The sequence below is a fragment of the Streptopelia decaocto genome (assembly GCF_964273445.1).
Source record: "Streptopelia decaocto genome assembly, chromosome: 3".
Classification (NCBI taxonomy): domain Eukaryota; kingdom Metazoa; phylum Chordata; class Aves; order Columbiformes; family Columbidae; genus Streptopelia; species Streptopelia decaocto.
In genome coordinates this window covers 1,485,451-1,502,189 of record NC_138656.1, presented here as the reverse complement: position 1 = coordinate 1,502,189, position 16,739 = coordinate 1,485,451, and the positions used below count along the sequence as shown (strand labels likewise).

The window sequence follows — 16,739 nt, the reverse complement described above, 5'->3', positions numbered from 1 at the left end:
GGACAGCAGTGACACAACCAGCACGCTGCCAAGCACACTGAGGATGCATTAACTTGACACAGTGCTGTCGAGAAAGTAAAAGGGAATGTTCCAAAGGACACCACTCATTCTCAAACAGTAGGGTTTTGCTGAATTAAGCCCAAAGTTTTCTCCATCCAAGAGAGGTGTTTTTCCATATACGTTTTGAACAGTTCCCACCTACACACAAATACAACACAGATTCGCATCCAAAGCTTGTGCGCATGTAAAAGTGCACGAGCAAATTCTGTAATCATATGTCTAATAATTCACTTTATGGTACAAAGGCTTGTACTTGCCACTTGTGGGGCTATTTTGAAAGCTTATATAATTCAGCTCATGTTGTTCTAAAGAAATAAATAATCAAAAGAATAATATTTGAGGAGAGAAAATCCAACTTCTTAACCTTCTTTAACTTCTTTGTCTTTATCAGAACACATGATTACAAACGATGCACAATAACACCACTGAGAACAGGCTCCGAGACAGGCAGCTCACCGAGAATGAGACAAGCCTGTCGGGTAAGAAGACAGAAAACTAGACAAACATGCTCATGCTGCTTTTTGTTTCCTACACATTCAACCTGCTTTAAATGGTTTTCCGTCACCAGGTATATTACAGGAGTTGTCAGTTTATGTGGAGTCATGCAAATCAAACCAAATGAAAGCTGCAAACATAGGTGTTAGCGGCTAGGAGAATGCAAAATGAAAATCTGTATTAGTAACAATCTTGTTTTCCTTGTATAAATTCTTTGCCAGTTCAAAAGGAAGCCCTTTTCGGACACGCAGCACAACGTGACCCAAGGCACCAGCTAATACAAGACATTTAAAAACTGTTCCTCAGGCCCATCTCTCCTGTTATTTTTCCATCCTAAAGAATTGATAAAGGGCTTTCATTTTATTTGCTAAGGAAAACCCTTAATATTATCCCCAAGTTTGTCATATGTAATTTTTTTTTCCCTTTGTAATAATGATATTTCTCTGTCCAGTTTGCTTAGAGGCTCAACACTCTGGAGCTGTGGAGAAGCTCAGTGTAACATTGATTCCCTCTCATCTTGCGGGCTGTGCCGAGCACAGAGCACACGCTGTGCAGCAGCAGAGGATGCAGGGCAGCTGCTCCAAGTCACTGTTATCTTGCATCGGGTTTTATGTCAAATCTCGCCTCCTACTCTCTTGCCCATCATGGGGGAGAGAAGGGCCAAGAATTGTTTCTCCTCTCTTTTGACAAAAATACAGTAGAGTTAAGTCTTTGTATTAATCTGGGTGAGTCAATTGTGAATTGATAATTCTTTTCTGGAAGAATTGTTGCAAATCCTTCCCTGCTAACCCAGTGCTGCCTGCATCAGCCCTTGGCCGGACACCTGCAACTGTCTGAGGAGACAGGTCACCGTTCCCAGATCAAACTCTCCTGAATTGTGCGGTGATTTGCTATTTCTAGAGAGATAACGTACTCTGAGTTTTTCCAGATTCACCACTCTCAATATTACAAAAGCAGAGAGTCCTGCAAGCTCGTTCTAGCAAATGCAAAGGTTAAAAAGTGGAAAGGTAGCTGCAGCAAAGAGGAAAATAAACCAGCCATCTTCTTGAAGCAGAACTGTCTCCTGGGTGTCACGCAGTAACTTTGAGCACAGAAATCACTTGTTCAGCAACAATTCACCTCCCAAAACACAGAGAGCTTATTGTCCTTGCTCCAAGCAGCAGCTCAGCATTCCCTCTCTCTTCCTTGAGCTCAAGGCTGTGTTTTCTCTCTTTTCCGCCCCCTTTTCTTAATTTAAACTTACTTTGTTTAATTCTGGGTTTCTACCCACTACCCCTATGAAGAAGTCACAATTTTTCCTTTCTCAGACACACAATGAAAATACAGCAAGGGGGACACCACTTCTTGTTAGATCCTCATCGCGTTTTGCAGTGAAGTGGAGCAGCAGTTTTTCAGGTCTTGGGATGAACTCACCACTTCTAACTTAGAGCTTTCCAGCGCGCAACGTAATTTTCAAAATCTACACAGTACGTTACCAATCTCAGTGCATAAATCCCATCAAACGCACAATCTTGAGGCTTCATACAGACATATGGCACAATTACAAACAGGAAAGACTTTGGATAGGGAGTATTTCCTCCAGACAACCTCCCCCCTCAAAAGACTATGAGTTGCCCCATGTACCTGCCTGGAAGAGACCGGCCAGAGTCCGGCTGGCTTTAAATACTTTAATATTTTAAATACTAGTCATTTATATTATTGCAATGAAGAAAGGGAAGTGAATGTACAAAGCTATATATGAAAAGTACGGGATCTGTTCACAAATTTATCAGAACAGCAAATTCCAAATACCAAAGTCGTGATTAAATTGAAGCAGCTGTAATTGAATAAGGACATATTAAAAATGCATAGAAGAGCTGTCTATGACTTTAGCAGAAAAGATGGAAAGGACAGTTACAAGTGTTTATTTTTAAGCTATTTTAAAATGAAGTATGAAACTGTTGATTGCATAGAGACAGTAAGAAGAAAAAAGATACGGAGAATGTTAAAGGCTTCCTTTTTGCTCTCTTCAGTCTAGAGCGTGTTACGGGATAGATTATTCTTTCAGATAGGCTACAGGGTGCTATGTTCATGTACAGTCACGTACATGAAAGAACAGAGAAGGAAAGTTCCTGAGGACCCAAGGGACTGTGGTGATTTTCACTCCTTGGCTGAAAACAGTGCTGAAAAGCTGCAGAAGAGACTGATGCTGATGCTCAGATTGTTGCTAAGTCACTAGTACAAACCAATTGTAAGCCTAGCTTAATTGGTCAATTAAACTCACTCTACAGTTGCTTTTGCACCATCAAAGCAGAATAAAGCAGCTGGAAGGTACGAGGCTTTCTGGTGCAAAACATTCAGCCACTGTACCATTGGCACTTGTTACTTCATGTGCCAGCTACATGTTCTCATTAAAACTTTGTGGTGAAAAAAGGGGGTGCAACATTTTCCTTCTCATCTTTCACAGCCAACATTTGTGCTCCTAGTCCAATACCAAGTGCAAAATCATTAATTATTACCTTCTGTCCATCATGTTCAGCACTGCCTTCTTTGAGAGCTTTAAAAACATAAACTAATTTATTTTACAAAGGTCTGCATAAGATTAGGAAGTGTTAATAACTCCATTTGGTATTTTGCAAACCAGGACACCAAGGAGATTTAAAGCCAAAAATCTCAAAAGTTGCCACTAATTTTCAGTAGTCAAGTACAAGTACCTTAGACCTTAATCTGTTGAATGTAATTACATGTTACATGTTTGTTCAAAGAACCAATTAACAGTTTTTACTCAGCCAAACCCCCGGGTGTGTGTTTCACTGGATCCGACCCCCTGTGCTTAGCTCTTACCTCATTTCTTTCCTCTCCGATACTCTTCTCCTTCCAGCTAAAGTTTTCAGAATAATTCAGCTAAGGCCAACACGTACTATGGCAAATTTCAGCTTTAACAGTAACAACCTGACACAATTATAAGCAACTGAAAATCTTTCAATGAAAACTTCACCACAAGCATTAACTACAAAGTATTTACAAGCTCACCCTATCACAAACACCCTGCTGCAGACATATGTACAGCTACACATGCTATAGGAAAGGTTATAACCGCTTATGTGAACAGCAGAAGAGAACACAACACTCACAGGTGTTTTACTTCACATATATATTTTTTTCTCCATCACATTAACACATTGTACCTTGTAAACACAATTTAACGTGTTACCTTGAGAAATTTAATATTCCTATCTAAGGGCTAATTCTAGTTGAATGAGAAGAGATTCAGTAGAATGCAATGTACATTGGGAAACGAATGCCTTTGTGTGACATACCTCTCTTCCGCTGAAACTTCCTTCAGCTGTTGATGTGGTTTTGTCCCTTCCATTTCTCGGATGCTTACTGCATAGATCTTAGTGGTATAGTCAATTGCTTTTTCTCTTGCAACATCACTATCATAACCTTAGGAAAAGAAAACACAATATAAAACAAACTACCCTGTTTCATAGTGAAAGAGTGGAAAACAAGATCTGCACCAATAAACGGAAACAAATCCTGCCAAGCTCTCCCTACACTGATCTTTAGCACGTGAAAGTTTCTTGCCCACTTCAAGTTAGATGCCTGTGTGAGTCTCCGTGGAATTAAGACTAAATTAAAGACATGTATTACACAATTGTTTTTACCTCCATCTTCTTCTGCGTCTGTGTCTGATTCTTCACTATCCACCAGCTTACTCTCCTGAATGCCCAAAAATTCTCTGGTCCAGATCATGAGAGCTGTGTCAGCACCACCTACAGTCAGCAGCACAGAATCATTGTGCAACCACCGCACGTTGGTTACCTGTGCGCTGTGACCCACGTACTTCTTGAATTTTGCATGTTGGCCCTGTAGCACAAAGAATTCGCACATCAGCAGTCTGACATATTGCAAACAGTGTCCTCTTAATTCCCTTAGTGCGCAGTTTCTAAATACAGAAATAAATTCTTACCTTTACCGGATAGGAAAAAAGCTTCACAAAACCAAAATCATCTCCTGTAGCTAAAAGCGTCCCATCTTTTGTCAGACTAGCGGCATTGACAACGGTGACATCACTGTGCATGGGCCAAATTCCTTCGCAAGTAGGACCCAGAACACATGTCCAGGTGTCCCACTCAATCTTCTCTATCTGCAATCAAAATTTCCCCACAAGAAGTCATCTTAATACATACTAAATACACACTGCTTTCATGCATATATTTGTCTATGTTTGAAATTAACTTAATTTTTTTAGTGTTTTTAGAAATCTGTGTATCTACATCAGAGGGCTCAGAACTTTAAACGGCCCGCTTTCCCAAGGTAAAGTATGACTTGGATACAATTCTCCCTAAAGATTTTCTGAGGTGCTCAACATTGGCAATTTTGTGGCAGAATGCTGTGTCACAACTAGCAATATCCTTAAAAGCCAGGCCATAGTCCTTACAGACGCTTTATAACCTGGGTGCACACTGATTACACAGAAAGCAGGTGACTGCCCAGGAAAGGAGATAATGGCAAATGACTGCTATGAAACAAATCAAAATAGAGATACAAACAGAAACTTGCAAGTTCTACCATTTACAAGTGCTGGGAAATGTACCATACAGAATAACTCCATAATTCTAATTCTAACCACTGTAAATAGAATAGTTTAAAAGGAAAAAATATACCATTTGAAAACAAAATATGCTCATTTTCAACAGTTCATAAAAATAACTTTCATGGTAAAAAATCCAGTAAGCAGAATTTGTACCTCAGCAATTCTTATAATATGCCTTTTCCCCCTTGGCGCTTCGAAAAATAGTTGTTCTTTGGCACCAGAATTGACTTGCAATAACTTTCCTGGACACAAAATAAAAGTTTATTAGGAATCTTATTCATTATTATTAATATTATGAACTTTCTTTTGATTAAATGAAGAGATTTCTGAGGCTAAGCTAAGAAATTATTATCCAGAGTTACTCATAGCAAAAGGAAAACAGATGCTTGCAACCACTGTCATAAGAAGCCTGAACTCCTGATTCACTGCAGAATATTTGAAATACAATCCAACTGCCTTAAAAATTGTGTCTTGCAGCAAATCACTTTCTTCTGATAAGAAATATTTGGCTTGTGTTTTCATCATCATGACAATGGAAAGTAAAAAACCAATCAGGCAAAAAAGCCAACAAAACAAACACCACCAATGTGTATGGTAACAATCTATACGACAATTTGGCAAAACAGCTTTGCGGAAAGTTAAAACCCGACAAGCAATGCAATAAGGGCCTGCGGTAGGATTCTGCCCTTCTGCACCAGGGGAGCAGGGCTCAGACACACAGGTGGCTCCACACTCAATCACATCAGCTCCAGGAAGGATTATTTGCACAAGCTCGTTATCGATCCTGCTAGACTTTAATCGGTTGCGACAATAACGCTCTCTAAGTTCATTGCACTGATTGCCTTGTCATGCTCAGCAGAGAAGAAAGGAAATTGGATAGAAAAGGTGGAAAAGAAAAATGTGCCACACACTACAAAACTCTAAAAAGAAAAAGGCAAAAAAAGCAAAATTATGTTCATAAGAGCTGTTTTAGTCATGTTGTCAGCAGTGAAGTACCACAGACTGGTACAAATGCTACAAATGAGAACGAATTCCACCAACAAACACAACTGCACTGAACCCATGGTGCTTGATGTTGAAAAATCACTTGCATTAGTAGTTGGAACTGGTAGGAGAACAGTTTTCTGATATACTGTTTTACAGACATTTTAAAGCTGTGTCTCTGGTCAAGTATTTTACCTCTTGAGTCCCAGTCAATGTGTGTGATATAGCTGGAGGCACCTTTACAAATGCCAACTCTTTTGCTGGTGAGTACATTGTAAATATCTACAAAATTATCATGGGAAGCCACAGCCAGGTACTTTCCTGATTCTGTAAAGAAGAGACACCGAGGTTACTGAAGCTGTACATGTTATCATTATTATTGTTATGCATTTTTGCTACTGTAGCGCATCTGAAGGCACCAGTTAGGGGTGGGCCCCACTATACCAGGCTGCACCCAGCAATACAGAATTGTTAACGATTTAACTGCATGGAGCACATAAGAAGCCATTCTACCTTCTGAACATTCAACCTTTTGTCTAGAGGAGAAAAATAAACTCCAAGACAAACAATGCCCTTTCACCTTATCATCTGCTTATACCTCGTGAAAACTTTATATCTGAGATCATTTCCTTCCTGTGGTGAAAAGAGACCATGTCTTCCACAGTGTCGGCATTTACCACCAGAAAACTCCCGTCATTCAGCCCCACGGCCAAGGCTTTCCCGTCCGGAGAAAAGGCACAGCATCGGCCACCTTCGAAACAAAAGGGAAACCTGAGATGGAGAAAACTAGCAGGAAACTGCAACTGAAAGGTTTTTTCATCAAGTATATACTTTTAAAATAGATTTGTTATATATTAAACCAAATATGTGATAGATGGGCTATGGTTAGTTCATTTTCTTATTATTCGTTACAATAGATTATAATCCTTTTTCTTTCTACCCTTCTCATAGACTTGACACATGCCAAAGACAATTTACTTCCTATGCTTCCACTTTCTTAATGACCGTGTCCTCTTCCTGCCTAATTAACGTCAGTGATACCCAGCGAAAGCACACACGGCACGGTTACAGAAATAGAGCAGGATCATCGTTACGGCCACAGCGCAGGCCACCTCGGCATTACCTTTTTTGAGCTTCCTCACTGCCAGCATGCGGTGCTGGGATGACAGTTCCCAGATCCGGAGAGTTTTATCATCGCTCACTGTCGCACACACGGGCAGGAGAGGATGAGCTGCCAAGCCCCAGACTTCTCCTTCCATATGTCCCTAAAGGTAAGCATTTAACATACGAGAAAATAATGCATGTGGGTTCGTGTAATATGTCCTAGCACTTGCCCTGCCTCCTTTTACAAGGCTCAGGCAATAAGGCCGCCATCATCTCCACTGAAACATCTTCCACATTCAAAGAGACAGGAATGTTTGGTCTTTTTGCTCTGATAATCATTTAAAATACACTCGTCCTTAGTTTCCTCCACTGTTACTAGCTGTAATTCCTGTTCTACCAGTGCCCTCTCACCCAGACTCAAAATGAAGAGGCAATAGTTATGCCCCAAACAAGACTTTATCCTGAGTCCTAATACAGGCTGTTCTGCCTTCAAGGTTTATATAATTTCTTAGATGCCGGAAAACTCGTTTACCCAACATACACGTACTTAGTTCTTAAAATCTTCTCTCAGAACTCAGTTTTCAAACTGTTTAACCACTCTCCGGCTCTTTGTCCTCCCTTGACTTGCAGCCAGCTTGCTGGAACTGCATTTCAAGGGGGAACCATTTCTTACTGGTCTCAATCTGTATTTCAGTTTGCTAACTGGCATTTTGTTGCGGTGGAAGAATACCATTAAAAGAAAAACGGGAGGAACTGTCATGACATATTAATTACGCCTTATGTATTTTCTGTTTTGGCTCAAGTTGATGTGTACAAGCACGTAATTTAAGGTGGATGACAACTATACCCATTCTCTTTACCAGAAAACTCACAGCAAGCTGGTAATTTTAAGGTAATTTTACTATCTCACAACCTTACTGTTCATGTGAAGGAAACTATAGTAGGATGAGACTGCAATTCCAAGCTAGTGAATGAGCAAAACAGTTTATAAAAGACAACTTCACACATTTAGGTTAGTGAGGCTGTCAGCCCGCAATACAAATTGGAAAGATTACTTTATGTGATCAGGAATAACTGGAAAGAAAAATATAGAAGAAACAATATTTTTGTAAAAAACAATGTTGATTTAGTCAGTTATAGAAAACAAAAAGTAAAAACTTGACAAAGTATAACTCAGTAAATGATATATACAATTTTCTACATATAGACATTAGGATTAGGATATAGACATTGCTCTTCAATTTTATTTTTATGTTGGGTCCTAAAATAAATGTCTAAAAATATGCATAAAGGTCTTGTCAGCCTTTGAGCTTCAGAATCTCCAAGCCACTTATGTAAGAAAGCATCAACTTCTGCCTGAGCAAGGAAAGGAATGGTGGCCAACAGCAACTAATGAGTGCAGAAAGAAAACTGGGAAAATGTTGTATTTCTACAAGGAATGTTTTGATATGGAAGATCCATAGAGTACCTGAACAAGTAGAGTCATAGGACCGCTTTTATCAATTTCGAGTATCTCTCCATTTTTAGTTCCCACTAGTATGTGGCCATGTCCCAGGCTGATGGCTCGAATAGAGGGATTGTCTTCTAAAAGCAAACCTGAAGAACACAAAGATACTCATTTTAGGTTTTTATTGTGAAACCAAAAAGAGCCTAGTACCACCTATAGTTTATACAGCTTCTTAATCTATAATTAAAATCTGTTTTAAATGAGGAAACTTGAGATACACTGGCCTGACCAACTACTGGACAACCTGTGGATTTAATTACTAGTGCAAAGGAGGGGAGTTTGTGCCAGTCTGTATTGTGCCGATATAAAGATTGGTATTTTACTGCTTTACCAGTGACAGTGTATAAGGGGTTCAGATGCTGCAGCACCATGGGCACTAATTCTGTGATTATCTGTGAATACCACTTTACAGACTTCCAGACTGACCCCTGGGGAGGTACTAATAGAATTTCCCCATCTTTGGGGACGCCAGCTGCCACAGCCAGGTTTGGGAACAGCCAGACTCACAGGCTTGGGACATTCCCTTTTCAAATAATTTCTTCAGCGCAAACAAAGCCAAATGTCATGGAATACAGAAGGAAAGGGCAGAAGCAACTCTAAATGGCAGACATTGTGTGAAATACGACTTTGATCAATCAAAGCAGAAAGTTCCAGCACAGAGCAGTAAGTGGTGTATTACTGTCCCCTTCGTGTTCTGGTGAGATTTGACACCTATTACTGCCATTTCACAAGCCTCCAAGCACATAGTCCTAAGTAGAACACACTGAAAAAGCATACCTTTAGAACTAGAAGAGAGTGCTGTTCTCTTAATAGCATACGTCTTCAGACATCTTTCAAACATATCATCCCAAAGCGCCACGATTCCATCCTTTCCACCAGTTACAAACCCCTGTACGATCACAGGATGAAAACATATACAAAAGTCAGCACTCATACATTAGTATTTAAAAAGATGTGTCCAAATGCAGTATAAATTCCCCCCTGCATGTTATTCATGTCTCCAATTAAAAATATTGGAGCCTATACATACAAGGAACAAAAAAGGGGAGGAGATGTAGAGTGTTGCTTTTCTAGGGTTATAAAGACTTAGAACCATGTGGAGTATGAACTATTGGAAATAGTAACGCTGGACTATAACATTTTTCTGCAAGTGGAAATAAGCTATGGAAAATATGTGCTCTGTCCTTAAGCTTCTTGAGTTATTCCAAATTCAACGGACTTAACAGATGCTTCAAACGGAATTCTAATAATGCATAGGGACGAATCCTTTGATTAATTCACTTGGTAGATTCTCTTTATCTACGCCAAGTGAGTGCAAAACACAGCATAAATAACTAACCAGCAAAAACATGAGTGGAGAGGATGCTTAGAAGATAGAGTGCCAAGATCAAATAGAAAAGTTGATGGAAAAGGTAGGAACAATCAATTAGGGCCAGAAAAGACTGAGCCACAGGGACCTTCACTGACCTCAATATATAAAAGCTAATATTGTTTTCATACTATACTTTTAAAGTTGAAACTATAATCTCAAAAAGCATACACCATTATAAACATCTTCAAATTGCCAGAGGATTTCAGGTGACAAAACTCTGCCTCAACCTCATTTAAAGTGCCATCAATAATATATTTCGCCTTGTTAGTTACGCACTTCTAAAAATCCAGCATTGCAAGAAAAACAACGAAGAATAATGGATCACATCAGACAACAAATACCTTATCCAAGGCATGCATGGCAAATACCGGCCCGTCGTGGGCTTTCACTGTCTTAAGCAACAGAGTGTCCTTCCAGATATAAATGTCTCCAGTAGCAGCGCCGGAGAACACCAGATCTTCGATTCGCCCATATGAAACACTCATCATCGTTTCCAGCTTCCCAGTAGTTCCAAATGTTCCTCGTTTTGATGTAAAGCCTCCACCTGCAATACAAACACTACTAAGTCTCTTCACATTTTGGTTTGTAGCCATAGTGCAGTGAAGGACCCCACCACCTCTTGTGGTCGCGTGAGCCACAGAGATAATGGCAATACTAAAAACACAGTGCACAAGGGCAGATCTTAGTTCAAAATACACCATTTTTATTGCAAAGATCTGCTTAATTCAAATTCCTCTAACAGAATTTGGCAAACAGCAATGCACATCTATTTAATTACTACAAATATAACCTAAGAGAAAAAACAATCTGAGAGCACCTAAAACGAATACTGTGACGTTTGCTGGTTCAGAGATAGGTATTCACCCCTTTAGTGTTTTGGTAACTAGAAAATTGATGTTGAAGTAAAACAAATTCTTAAACCAAGAACTTGATGTTCTTCTATTAAAAATATACCTGGTCTCAAATAAATTAAATATAAAATATTCAATATAGTACCTGTTTGCTGCCAAAATTTGATGTGCTTCATCCCAACTGTGACAAGCTTGTCTACGTGATGTGGATCACACTTCACTACAAATATTTTATCTTTATGGCCCCTGCAACAAAAATAAAAATAAAAAAATACAGTAAGGGATGACTTAGCATTTCCAAGTGAATGGCATTGCATCATATTGGACTAACCAGAGCCGTCAACAATGAGAATCTAATCACCATCACTGCCACGTAGAGAGTTGGACTTCTAATCCGCACACGTTCAGCCTTGCGTGTCAGGACATACTGGAGCACACACCATATAGGAATTGGACTACAGAAACCTGGCAAATAACAATTGTCTCCCACTGAATTTCAGTTCATTCAAGTCACAATGAAGAAGCAGGCAACAAAGGTCAATGCAATTAAGACATTGTATAAAGGGCAACTTAAATATTTAAATGGATAAGAACTCAATAAATATTTAAACTCCTCTGTCAAGGAAAACAAGGAAGTCTTTAACCTACTGGGCTTTGAGAAGAAAAACAACTAATTATAAAATCAGAATTTAGGAAATAGTTCATTCGGCAGCATATAAACCTTCCAATTTCCATCTCGGTAATTAAAATCATCCTTGTTGGAGTATGTATTTATGGGAATGTGTAAATTTAATTTTCACCAGTGCAAAAAAAATCCTGAATGCAAAGTAGTAATTATTTCCCTAGCTTTCCAATATGAATTTTCAAGGCTTCCTTTGGTGGTCAGTCTAGACCAAAGCCAGCCCTCTACCCCTCAGCCACGTGGAGTACAAGGGGCACACCAAACACGCCACAGGCCCGTGGAGTTTGCGCGTCCTCGTGCTGCGAAGGACTCGCACAGGCCATGTGCTCTCACAGGATGAAGAAAGGAGAACAGCACGATGGTCACTGATTGCAGTTGTATAATAAATCAATCTGACAATGCCCCCGCTCAGCTCCCTCAGGGATTGCAGTCACTAATTCAGAACACTGGCATCAAATAGGACCAGCACCGCAACAGCAAAGGCAGGAGAAGCTCTTCTAGTGAAAGAAGCTCAGATGCGGTTTGATTCTAAAAGCGTACACTTACTCAATAAGGATTTTAATGAAACTTGACAGAAGATTCTAGAGCCAAGATAGACAAACAAGTTGTATATCTAATGAGCAACTGAAAGAGTATATTCTGAACACTGCGACAACAAAACTGAGAAGTGATGCTGAAAGAAATCACCCCAAGAAGATTAACCAAAAGAATATTCACCAAAAAGAAATAATAACTACAAAATAAACATAACGAAAGTTTGTACACAGTGAGTGTACACTTCATTTTTCAGGCTTAGTCCTTCAGATGAATTCTTGCGGGTCTCTATGACTGTAAGATGTCCTTCTGCTCTTGCCCGCTAGGCTACCTGAGGGTCATGTCTGAAAGTGGGATGTTAACCCCCCTGCCTTGGTTTTTGTCTCTTTGTATGTCCTACTGTGCTCACCAGAATAGGACACTTGCCTTTAAGCTAACATATAAACAATAATTGAAATTAGAACTTTTTAGAAGAGAAACTATCTTTTTATGCTCTCTGTGAGGACCCTACATATTTTCCAAAGAATAGGTTAGCAATAATAGTAGATACATTTGGTCCATATAGTATTGTACAATGACAAGAATGTTATATATCTCCTGTGAGCTACAAGAGACAGGGAGCCATCCAGCCCATCGTTAGCTTGTTTTTAAAGGCTCAGAGGTCTCTATGGAATAGATAATGTAGATCTTCATTTGTGACTCTGAGGCACAATCTGTCTGGACACAGTAAAACTAGGATTGGAAAGCGAATGAAAATGTCACGTTTTACACCACACACAACACTGTTGCTAAGCAAGCTCTACATCACAAATTTTAAACAGGACTTAAAATCTTGCTGCCTAATAAAAAAAATGCTTAGTGCTGCCAGGAGAAAAATCTTACTATATCTTCTGGAACATGTCACCATATCATAGTGATAACAGTGTAATACTTAAATAAAAGTAAATTATCTTTTGCAGGCACTTTTTTTTGCAGTTAGGCTGATAGTTTCTACTGACCAGTGCTAGATATTAGACGGTTGCAGACAGCACATGAAATGAACTCCTTGCCTTTCTGGTATGCAAGCCCATGCTCACATGAATTCTACACAACTCTAGTATCTTGACCTCAGAAGTATGTTTGATTTGCTCAACAGAAACCAGGTTCTCAAACAGTTTGATTCTTCTAGTTTAGTATAAAGAAAATGTTGCAATTCAATATTTTAAAAGGAAAAAGGGTAACAGGTAAACTGTGATCCAGTCCTCTTCCCAACATGGGGCCCTTCAAGCGATTGCAAAAGCTTCTTCCCTCCAGGGTTATTAGCTAAGCTTTCTGTTGGTAACTGCAAATGTCTCAGAAAAGGAAACAGCAGTAGACCTTGAAAAACCTGTTTGTATTAGAGGGAACACTTACTTATTTTTGGAAAAGTGATCTACATATGTACACTGACAGAATGCAGCATATCATCTAATGCATAAATATGGCATCTCTGGTGACTTCTGCCATGAAACAGGAAATAAATTTGGGAGAAACTCTTAGCTTAACTTGAAAATCATTACATGAGCTATCATATCAATGTAGGTATCCTAACAGAAAGGCAAGGGAACGGTTCACAGGGTTTCCCAACACTAAACTCTAGATCCCAAGGATTTCAATCTGGATATATTGCTCTGAAACGCCATTCTCTTTTCAGAGGGGTGTTCTGGGTTTCCCTATAAACAAAGTAATACACGTGGATGACACTATTCAAAAAAACGTAATCACAGGGCTCCTTTATCCAGAGACGTGTTCCTACCTGGTTGTTGCCAGCTTTTCTCCCCTTTTCCAGTCCCAAAACACAATGGCATGATTATCATCTAGCCCAACAGATGCCAAACATTTTCCATCAGCTGTAGAGAAGCAATACTTATTGTTAAAGGTGCTAAAGGCTTTAGATGAAAATAGAACAGGTAATGAACACAACAAATCTGTCGTAAACTGAATTTAAAAGATGCATTATAAATGAAGCACAAAAAGGAACTAATACTTTGAGAGAGAGGGTTCAGATTCACTGACGGACTTCTGTTCTGAAGCTGACCACACACAGAATGAGACAAATGAACTGAACGAGTCAGTCAAATGCCCGACCTCTCTAAGATGACTGAAGTCTGTACCTGCTGAAATGGAGACAGGAAGAACTATTCTGGAACAGTTTTAGTGAGATAAAATGCTAATGGACTATAGAGTCTGATTACTACCCAAATATATAGATGTTAAATTAGCCACCAGAGGGCACAACCAAACACCGTGGGAATGCAATTATAATTCTCATATCACAACATCATCAGAAGGGTCCTACAAAAGTGACCCCGCTGTGTACACGGGTTTTGGTAATGGTTTAGGAAGTGAGCACGCACAGAGAGAACCAGTCGTACAGTCGTACAGCCAGCCAAAAAGCCTGCTAGTCTTGGGTTCTTTCTTTAAGCTTCAAGCAGTATGAGCTGAACCCAATTCAGAAATAACGATTATTAACACAATGAAAACTCCCTACATAAGGCCAAAGTAGCACTCCAAGGTGCGTATCTGCACAGCTATCTGCTCCTCCAGATACTGAGAACTGTAATTAAAGCCAGTTGGAAATGCAATGTGTGCATTCTCAGGGTCAGCTCCCAAAGAAATACCGTAATGATGCCAGTGGTCACTACTTTTGCCAAGAACTTCCATATTTTTGTCCAGATTTCTGTACTGCTTTCAGAGTTAGGTTACACGCCACAGGGGATCAGCAATTTCACCTTGGAATTCCAGCTCTTGGATGAGCACCAAGGCTCCCTGTCTGATAACAGAACACAACTCAGTTCCACAGACTTACCTTTGTGGAAGTAAAACTTCTTTCACCTAGTCCTGTCTCATAAATGTGATCTACGTCCTAATGAACTCTTACCATATTTCTAGAGAGGACTACATGAAATGAATTATGTTTAATTGAAAAAAAAAATCAGATTAAGGAAAGGACAGTTCAGCTGAAGTAATGTCCTTTAAAAATAGAAAAAGGGAGAATGAAGGTCTAAGTACTTTTATAAAGACACAAAGTACGTAAGTCACCACCATATGGATGATAATTTTCAATGCTGAATATAGGAAGTACCCTTTGAAAACTGAGACGACTTCGGCCATCCATCCATCTCAGAAAGGCAAGCAGCAGGAACAGCAGAAAACTGCTCGTCATATTTACATATTCTGTAAAATCCCTCAAACCTGTCAGCAAATGTGAAGGATTGTAGGAGCCTACAGATCACATTTCCATCTCATTATAACACTTCAAGTCACCATTCTGCCTGTTTTTAAAATGTTATCACAAGGATTACTTTTTAATTAATCGTTTAGATAAACATAAGTTGTGGCTTACCTGAAAAATCCAGTGCGCACACTCCTCTTTGATGCTGGCCTTTGAGCAACGACAGACATTTCAGTGTCTGTGTGTCCCAAACATGGATAGCAGCATCTCTTCCAACCTAAATGACAGGGTTAATTGGAATACCTGCTCACAGAAGTTCAAAGCACTCCAACATCAGTAATTAGCACTATCATATCTTCAAAACACTCCAGAGGTAACTACTTTTCCACTTGCCCTATTAGATCTTTTTTCAAGATCTGTTTTCCTTTTAGAGAAATGTCAGTAGATATTCTCTAAAACATCAGTATTCAGTATCATATTAATGATATAATTTATTGTGATATATGAAAATATACGAATATATTGAATATATCATATTCAGTACCAGATATCAGTAGAGTGCCCAATGTAAAGGAGCCTTCAGCTTTCGAATGCTAGTACAGTACAAAACCACTGAGATTGACTAATGAAACCTCCAAGCCTCTGAGGATGTATATAAAATACAGCTTCTGCACCTTACAGATGAAAGCACAAGTTCAAAGTGAATATAAGGTTTTTTGCAAGGCCACAGCAAAAGATTGGCAGTTATACAGGAATGATTTAACAATCACCTCAAACAGTCTCCAGTCCAGTACTCCCCAGCAGTTTGACAGGGATATAGGAAACAGTACACAGCTTACCCGTATAGGAGGAAACACTATACTGAAGGACAAAAAGAACCACATTTTTCCTAATTCTATATTGTAAAGGGAATTTATTTCCACGTTTGGCGATGATCATCGCTTCCGAATACTCACCTGTCCAGTAGCGACGTAGTCTTTCACTGGGTGGATGCTCAGGCTGAGGATGTCGTCGTCGTGACCGAGATACAGCCTTTGAGTGTGCTGCTGCCTGTTGTACACCACAGCTACAGCAGCAATATGATACACTACTTCTCCGCTTTGTGTGTAGAACAAGTTATTCCGACAGTCATAGCCTCTGTAACTGAAGTAAATACAAAACAAGTTCTATTCTGTTTCAAAACTACTCTAATTTGTGTAACAAATTGTGCAAATAATTTGTGCATTAACGTAAATAAAGCACAACTTTGGCATCAACTTCAGCTCACAACTACCACAGGACGCAGGCACAGGGGCTGTCCCCACCAGGAGCCCGCCGCGTTCAGCAATCTTCTCATGCTTTACTTGGCTCCTAACTCAGTACTGATTCCACAAAAAGA

At 39.5% G+C, this 16,739-nt stretch overlaps 1 protein-coding gene across 3 annotated transcripts in view; it reads right to left on the bottom strand.

Annotated features, from left to right (window-relative positions):
- EML6 (EMAP like 6) overlaps positions 1-16,739 on the bottom strand; it is a gene marked incomplete at its 5' end in the record, with an annotated part of 84,446 nt that overhangs the window by 19,586 nt on the left and 48,121 nt on the right. For 2 of the 3 annotated variants that reach the window (XM_082049309.1, XM_082049311.1), the window contains 14 exons: positions 3,855-3,981; positions 4,203-4,404; positions 4,508-4,684; positions 5,288-5,376; positions 6,314-6,445; positions 6,717-6,869; positions 7,242-7,383; positions 8,691-8,818; positions 9,507-9,618; positions 10,443-10,645; positions 11,098-11,198; positions 13,943-14,036; positions 15,533-15,638; positions 16,318-16,504. In XM_082049309.1, coding sequence (XP_081905435.1) covers positions 3,855-3,981; positions 4,203-4,404; positions 4,508-4,684; positions 5,288-5,376; positions 6,314-6,445; positions 6,717-6,869; positions 7,242-7,383; positions 8,691-8,818; positions 9,507-9,618; positions 10,443-10,645; positions 11,098-11,198; positions 13,943-14,036; positions 15,533-15,638; positions 16,318-16,504 — 1,953 coding nt within the window. Of the gene's footprint in view, positions 1-3,833; positions 3,982-4,202; positions 4,405-4,507; positions 4,685-5,287; positions 5,377-6,313; positions 6,446-6,716; positions 6,870-7,241; positions 7,384-8,690; positions 8,819-9,506; positions 9,619-10,442; positions 10,646-11,097; positions 11,199-13,942; positions 14,037-15,532; positions 15,639-16,317; positions 16,505-16,739 lie in introns of all 3 variants that reach the window. The other variant, XM_082049310.1, reaches the window with a different exon arrangement.